This window comes from Nicrophorus vespilloides, unplaced genomic scaffold, assembly GCF_001412225.1.
Source record: "Nicrophorus vespilloides isolate i.1.1-1 unplaced genomic scaffold, Nicve_v1.0, whole genome shotgun sequence".
NCBI lineage: Eukaryota > Metazoa > Arthropoda > Insecta > Coleoptera > Silphidae > Nicrophorus > Nicrophorus vespilloides.
In genome coordinates, this window is record NW_017095596.1 from 1 (window position 1) to 7,579 (window position 7,579).

The 7,579-nt window shown below is 34.6% G+C and overlaps 2 protein-coding genes across 2 annotated transcripts; one reads left to right on the forward strand and one right to left on the reverse strand.

Annotated features, from left to right (window-relative positions):
• Positions 1 to 426: 426 nt before the first annotated feature.
• LOC108557997 lies at positions 427 to 803 on the forward strand (the record flags this gene model as incomplete). The annotated part of the gene is made up of 1 exon (XM_017914781.1): positions 427 to 803. A coding segment is annotated over one exon (372 nt), but the record flags the coding sequence as incomplete, so codon positions are not given.
• Positions 804 to 3,278: 2,475 nt separating this feature from the next.
• LOC108558007 (monocarboxylate transporter 12-like) lies at positions 3,279 to 7,126 on the reverse strand. Its single transcript, XM_017914792.1, has 5 exons — positions 7,097 to 7,126; positions 6,332 to 6,496; positions 4,894 to 5,414; positions 4,246 to 4,383; positions 3,279 to 4,167 (listed from the first exon to the last, which is right to left on the reverse strand). The coding sequence occupies exons 2-5, from the start codon at positions 6,439 to 6,441 to the stop codon at positions 3,515 to 3,517; spliced, it is 1,422 nt and encodes a 473-aa protein (XP_017770281.1). The 5' UTR covers positions 6,442 to 6,496; positions 7,097 to 7,126; the 3' UTR covers positions 3,279 to 3,514.
• Between the last annotated feature and the right edge of the window lie 453 nt (positions 7,127 to 7,579).

The window sequence follows — 7,579 nt, forward strand, 5'->3', positions numbered from 1 at the left end:
TTCAAATTGCTCTTACATCAAAAAGTCCCAATTTTAAAGTAATTATATCAAACATGAAGCAACATCATGTTTCCAAAACCTGAAGGGGGAAAGTTTTCAATTAATTTTTGTTTGTTCCAATTTAAGAATTTTATTTTGTTTGTCTATTACTATTTTCATGTAACTTTTTTTTTATAAATATGTAAAAGCAAATTAATTCAATAAATAATGTTTATTTAAAATTTATATTGATTGTTTCATGAATTCAGAATGGAGGGGCGTAATATGGACTTACGCAATAATATTTTGGGGTAATGGTTAAAAAAATTCCCCGACCGCTGCTTTACTAGAACTAGAACAAATCCAAAGAATTCCTAACATAACTTAATTCATTTTCAGATATTCAACAAACTTTTCACTAATATTTCCATTCTATATTAAACTTATTTTGCTCTATTTGTGTTTATATTTGTAATTGAAGATGGAAACGTTCATCCCTCTACGCAATTATCAGAATCATCGTCGGGTTTTGCGAAGGATCGATACGCTGGTGGTGTGCAAGCAGTATTCGAATCGAACCCTCTTCTTGCCGCCCTTTATTTGAGCTCCTCGTTGGGTATTCCTCCGGTGTCCACCGGTTTCAATCATGCTCAACATCTTCCAATCAACCCCTACGTGGCACTTCTTCTCTCGCATTACGGCAGATACCTCAACTTACCACCGAATCGCACCTCCAAAGGAATATACGGATACACAGCATCCAACAACTACCACAACAACAAACCCTTTGGTGCCTACAAAATCCAAGAAGATGTCTAACACTATTAACTACTGATTACTTAAAATAAAAATTCATTCTTGTATCAAAGATTTAAATAAATTGAGATTTTAAATATTTCACTGGTTATCTAAATGTAACAATCTTCAGTATGAAATTGCTTTGGAAATACACTTTGAGTGTCTGAAATGAAAGTATATAATAGTTTATATTGAATTGCCTTTATGATTTTCTCTGTGGGTTCTCGATACATGCAATTTCGGTTTAATGAACAATAACATAACTCCGGTTTGTCGCCGTTTCTGCGGGGTTGCTTGCTGCAATGCGGAGGCCAGTTTTCTTCATGTTTGATTGCCGATCTGGGCAGATTTTGACAAATTATTTGCTTTAAAGTGAAATATGAACGGCAAATGGACGACGTCCCACATGGACTACCTTATTTAGTGAGAGTTCGCAGGAGGAAAGTCAAACACGAAGTCTCTCTTTCCCTATCTCTTTCAACCTTTTCCTTCTTTTTTTTTGCCTTCTCGGTTAAGGAGCGAGCGACGTAATTGCGCTGTCCGTCCCTTCTTGTATTACAGATGTACAAATAATGGGATACAGTAAATCAAACAAATTCAACATCCGAACTGCTCCCAAGCAAAAAGGGCGAGTCTCCTTATATTGCTTAGTGGTGTAGTAGTGTTATTTCCAGACGTTGACTTATTGCAACTCGATTCAAATACATCAGTGTCTTATTTGCTTATTGTTGCCCAGAAGTACGTATCAGGTATACCATTTGACTTAGTACAAACGCATCCATCTGTTGTTTAAACTTTAACCCCAAATGATTAAGTAACTTTGAAAATTAATCCCAAGTTAAGAAAAACGTAAGATGCAAAAATTAAGTAATAATTGATATTTTTTTTATAAATAATTCAAGATTTATAAACAAGAAAATACAATGAAATTGTGCTATTTATTAGATTTGGGTATTCTCAAAATATACTTTGGATTTCTTTTTTTTTAAGTTTGAAGATGTTTGCACCACCTATTGTCGAATATCAGAATATTTCGTGGTAATTATGTAATAAATACTTTACTAATATTTATAATTTACAATGAATTCTTGCAACCATTTCTGTACTGATATTTCTTATTTTATTATAAAAATTGTTATTAATTATTACGTAAGTCTGTTAATATAAGTACTTTGTTCAGTTTTATAATTTACAATGAATTCTTGCAACCATTTCTGTATTTATATTTCTTATTTTACTATAAAAATGGTTATTAATTATTACGTAAGTCTGTTAATATCAGTTAATTGTAGCAAAGCTCTCACAGAAGGAAAGTAACAGCTCGCAAAGAATAATTAACAATAAATATGAAACTAATATCTTTTTATAACGATTTTACTAATAAATTAAGATTTGGCAAATTCTTATATAAACTACATTTTTATCTTTTTTATCTACATTTACATCTTTATTAGATTTGGGTATTCTCAAAATATACATTGGATTTATTTTTTTAAAGTTTGAAGATGTATGCACCACCTATTGTCGAATATCAGAAAATTTCGTGGTAATTATATAATGAATACTTTACTAATATCAATAATTTACAATGAATTCTTGCAACCATTTCTGTATTTATATTTCTTATTTTACTATAAAAATGGTTATTAATTATTACGTAAGTCTGTTAATATAAGTACTTTGTTCAGTTAATTGTAGCAAAGCTCTCACAGAAGGAAAGTATCAGCTCGCAAAAAATAATTAACAATGAATATTAAACTAATATTTTTTTTTATAACGATTTTACTAATAAATTAAGATTTGGCAAATTCTTATATAAACTACAAAACAAATTCATTTTCTAGAATAAGTAATACTATTGATATAGCTCCTACCCAACAGATGGCTAAATGCTTGGACTATAGACTTTTATATGTACATGAATCGTAAAAATCTTTTAAAATTTGAATATATAACTTTTATTTTTTCTAAATTATATATCTGCTATTGAATTAGTTAATTACCTCTTAATTAATTATAAAATCTTGCAATTAATTAAAAAATCTCTTTGTCTTACTTAACTTTTCACATATTTAAATGCTTTGTTTCACGTTTTATTGTACCATTTTCCAATGGTTGTAATAAGTTTTTTCCTTATTATGTAAGCTTGTTTGTCTTAATTTTGACTTTAGGGTAAGATTTCATTTGTATATTAGTATAATTTGTATTTCATAATATAAAAACTATTGTTGTTTCTGATCAATACTTTGTCATAAGATTGAATAAGATGGGAATTGCAGGTATACTTTGATTACGTAAGAAAAACATATTTGTGTTCTTGTTTTAATGAAACGTGGTTAAAACATGAAGCATTTTATCCGAATCGGGAATATAAACGTTCAGTAATAATCTCTTTATTTATTAAATAAATAAAAAATACACAGTCTATGAAAATGAAGTTTTTTAAATATATATATTTATATTTTATATAAGTTAATTGTATTTGTATTTATATTCTACGGTTTATGTAAATACACACTCATTCGTTATTTTATTTATTTAATTTTTTTTTTGCGCGCGCGAAAATCGAATCTGGCAGTGAGTAGTCTCTTTGCGAAAAAACCTGTTCGTTAACTACATTATATAAAAACAAAAATTGGCAGTTGATCCGAAGATACTCCTCCTCTAAGTGCGATTCCGCGCACGTTTAGATCCTAGTTCATTCATTCATATTTCGGACGATTCAAGTTGAGTTCCATCAGACGGAAGATTCATCGATGACGGTGATCACTCTGTTGGGGAAGACCTTCCATTTGGTGTTGTTCTTCAAACCGTTCTCTTCCTCCGGCACGTGGCTTTCCTCGTTGGTCATCTTCGACCTGGCCAGAGACCATCTCCTGCCTTTTCTATCCAAAATCACGGGCATTTCGGCAATCAAGTTGTTCTCGAATTCGCTGAGCATCAGGTAGTTCTCCACCTTGTTGCAGGACGTTATGCAATCACCTATGTAGTCTAAATCGTCCAGCAAGTTGTCGGGTAGATCCATATCGGCGATTCCTTCTTCGGAGATGCAAGTCAACTCCTTCTGATCGTTGGAACCGACGATGTTATCTATTAATCCTACAGGTTGATTAGGCGCTAGATCCGCGCCGAGGACTAAAGCCGCTGCGGCTGCTCCTGCTGCGACACCTCCAGGATCGTTTTCGGGTTCCTGCGAGAATGACAACTTCCTTCTTTGTGGACAGGTGTCGGAGACGCACAGATGTCTGGTTCCGTTCTCCCTTGTGTGCTTGTGCCTGGAGATGTTCCTGCGATGCAGGTCGATGAGGAAGAGAGTCAGCGAACCGACGATGACACACGTGGAGCTGAAGTAGTAGCCTGCTCTGTCGCCGCATCGTTCATTCATGTAGCCTAAAATTAAGATTAATTGATTGCACCAGGAATAGAACAGGAATAAAGCGCTGCTTTGTATACGAATCTTATGCTTACCAGAGAACGGTACTCCTATTACGATGGGGATGGCCTGGGAGCATTGCACGAAACCCCACGTCCTGGCGAAATTCCTTGCTCTAACCCTCTCATATGTGTACATCTTCAGCGAATAATGATATCCTCCACAGAAAATACCTGAAAAAAATTGTACAATTTATCACAATGTTGGAAAATTCATAAATTTGTCTTTAATAAAGAGTAATTAAATAAAAAGGTGAAGACAATTTTCAAAAATCAAAAACATTATTTTTTATTTATAATTATTTGGAAAAAAAAATGCTAAATTTCAATTGATTAATAACAATTCTTCATGAAATTGTTTATAGATCCTTATGTACTTGAGAAAAACTTAAACTGTCTTTATATAAAGGGAATCTAATATTGTTTATGAGAGGATTCAACCCTCCTCAAGGAAAACGCTTAGGAAATTCATTCTGATTTCGTTTTATGCTTTTCGTATAAACTATTGAAACGATATTGGAATATCAAATATCCTCGTGAAAATAAGCTAGAAAATTCTATTCGTTTTTTGATACAATCTTATTATGTCTTTATTGAAATTTTAATTGTGTTTTGTTAAAATGTAATTATTATTTGTAATTTGAAATATGTTTATGAAATTACGATAAAATGAATGTGTCTTACCATAAATCCATGCAAACATAACGTATGCATGATAGTTTCCACTGACGACTGTGAAGGCTAAGATGGAGAGGCCACACATGAACACGGCGGTCTGCGTGAGGTATTGCCTGGCGATGCGACATTCCGTCGAGTTGTGCAGAACCAGAGTACTGAAGACCACGCATCCCACGGTCCAGGCCAACCCCAGGTACATCTGTAGAAACACCGTGGAATCTCCAAGACCTTCGACCTCGGCCTGATACGCCAGATAAAACAAAGGTGTGTTGATTCCAAAAGCGCTAATCCCAGTGGACACCAGCAGTATCCGCACCGTCTTGCTCTTCAGCGTGCTGAAGTCGAAGAACGGCACCTTATCCTCGATCTTGTTCTTATCCTTGATCTTACGCTTCTGGTTCTTGATGTGCAGGATGGCGCGCCTCTGCGGATGGTACAACGAAGCAGACCTGTAGAACGTGCCCAGAATGAAGGTGGCGGAGACGGCACCAGTCACCACCTGCAGACCCAACCTCCAACCTAAAGCACTAAACCCAGAACAGGTAAATAATAAAACCGTTAATTTTCAATTAAACCCAACAGTTTTAACAAAAAAATATATACATAAAGGATAAATAATCCTTATCATAACAGCGCGAACAGCTTTATCGCAGCAATTAAAACGCTCGAGAAATTTACGTTCCACAGTTGACGCCTCTCCATGTAACAACTTCTTTTTTTCTTCCTCTCCCCCTCGTAAATTGCAATTCTTCACGTAACTTCGTTGTAGCTGTTGATGTTGTTGTTGTTGTTCTCTTCGTACGACCGAATTTATCCTCACGGTTCGGGCGAGGCGACAAGAGAAAATATGATCCTCTTTTTTTCTTCATCTTCTTCTTTTTGTATCATTATTATTATTCTCTCGGCTGCATTCTTTTTTAATTACCGTTAAATTTATGTTCGGAGCTTTCGATTTACGACCTTGCCGTGGCAAAGTTCACCTGCGATCGTAACTCTCGCGATTGATGGAATTCAGGGAAACCCATCGGTGGATTCTTCCTTGAAGGCGCGATAAATTTTTCCTACAACATCCATCCATCCATTTCTTAGTCTCGTTCGCTTCCACTTGCGAAATAAAAATTAATTTAAAAGCAATTAAAGTTGCGCTCGCTATGTCGACTATGCGAGTGGAGCGAGGAATTCCGCGGGAAAAACTCGATGCGAAAATTAAGAATCATTTTCTCTCTGTCTCTCCGATGCGAAGCCAATTTAATTTCCCGACTTCGTAATGACAGCAAAAGAAAGAGAACAACAACAAAAAGACATTGGTAGTTAATTAACTGCCGGATGGTTTTTTCACATTTCTAGAATACTACAAACTGTAGAAAGAACAATAATCATGGATGTATAATGTGTATAATATAATAATTGTAGTTACATAATGAAAATATAAATAGTTGCTTACCCAATAGTGCTACGAATAATCGTAGACATGATGGCAATTCCTAGTCCACTTCCAGAAACGATGAAAATCTCTACAAATTCCCGTCTCCTCTTAAAATACTGCGCCACCATCAACGTAGAGCAATCCCTCGTAATTCCCACACCGATTCCAACGACAGTTCCATAACTAACACAAACAAATTTCGATGTAAATCGCAACCATTAGAAAACAAAGACAAAATCGATGTTACATAATTGTATCTTAAACTTTGCATGCAATGAAGACATTACGGAAGGGACTTCAATTAAAAGTCCGGAAACTCTGGATTTGGACGATCAAAGTTATGAAGTGCGAATGCAACGTTTATGGTGTGTCTTGCTGTTGTTATTGTTCTTGGGTCATCGACGAAGTTGCGAAATGATTATATGTACCCGCAACCGACGGATTTGTCCTTCTCGAAGAGCCCAAAAACGACTTGTTATTCCACCTAAGCCCTGCGGGAATTATTGACTCCTTACGCAACGAAGGGTTTATTTTATTGCCTACTCGAGGAGGTCGCACCGCGAGCGGTCCAAGAACAAGAACAATTACAACTTTCCCGATGAAGAAGAAAAAAAACAGATAATAAAATAAAATTTGTTATTTTTTCTTGTTTTCCGTAGTTCTTTTACGGCCGATTGATTTATTTATTGATCTTAGCTAATTCTCTAACTCCAGCCTATTCCAAACAAGTAGAGATTCTTTTCAATTTTCTATTAATCTTTGTTTATTACTGATGTGTTATACCTGAAGAAAAGCTGATGGAATTGCGTTGTGAATGAGATTTATTGATTGATCTTAGCTAATTCTCTAACTCCAGTCTATTCCAAACAAATACATCTTCAATTTTCTATGAATCTTTGTTTATTACTGATGTGTTATACCTGAAGAAGAAAGCTGATGGAATTGCGTTGCAAATGAGATTTATTTATTGATCTTAGCTAATTCTCTAACTCCAGTCTATTCCAAACAAGTACGATCTTCAATTTTCTATGAATCTTTGTTTATTACTGATGTGTTATACCTGAAGAAAAGCTGATGGAATTGCGTTGCAAATGAGATTTATTGATTGATCTTAGCTAATTCTCTAACTCCAGTCTATTCCAAACAAGTACATCTTCAATTTTCTATGAATCTTTGTTTATTACTGATGTGTTATACCTGAAGAAAAGCTGATGGAATTGCGTTGCAAATGAGATTTATTGATTGATCTTAGCTAATTCTCTAACT

What these genes read in the sequence shown, in the direction of transcription:
- LOC108558007 (XM_017914792.1), bottom strand. Translation starts at nt 6,441, where the DNA reads ATGGTGGCGCAGTATTTTAAGAGGAGACGGGAATTTGTAGAGATTTTC. An exon ending in ATTATTCGTAGCACTATTGG is followed by an intron (nt 5,415 to 6,331) that starts GTAAGCAACTAT and finishes TTCTGGGTTTAG; the next exon opens with TGCTTTAGGTTGGAGGTTGG. An exon ending in AATAGGAGTACCGTTCTCTG is followed by an intron (nt 4,168 to 4,245) that starts GTAAGCATAAGA and finishes TCTTAATTTTAG; the next exon opens with GCTACATGAATGAACGATGC.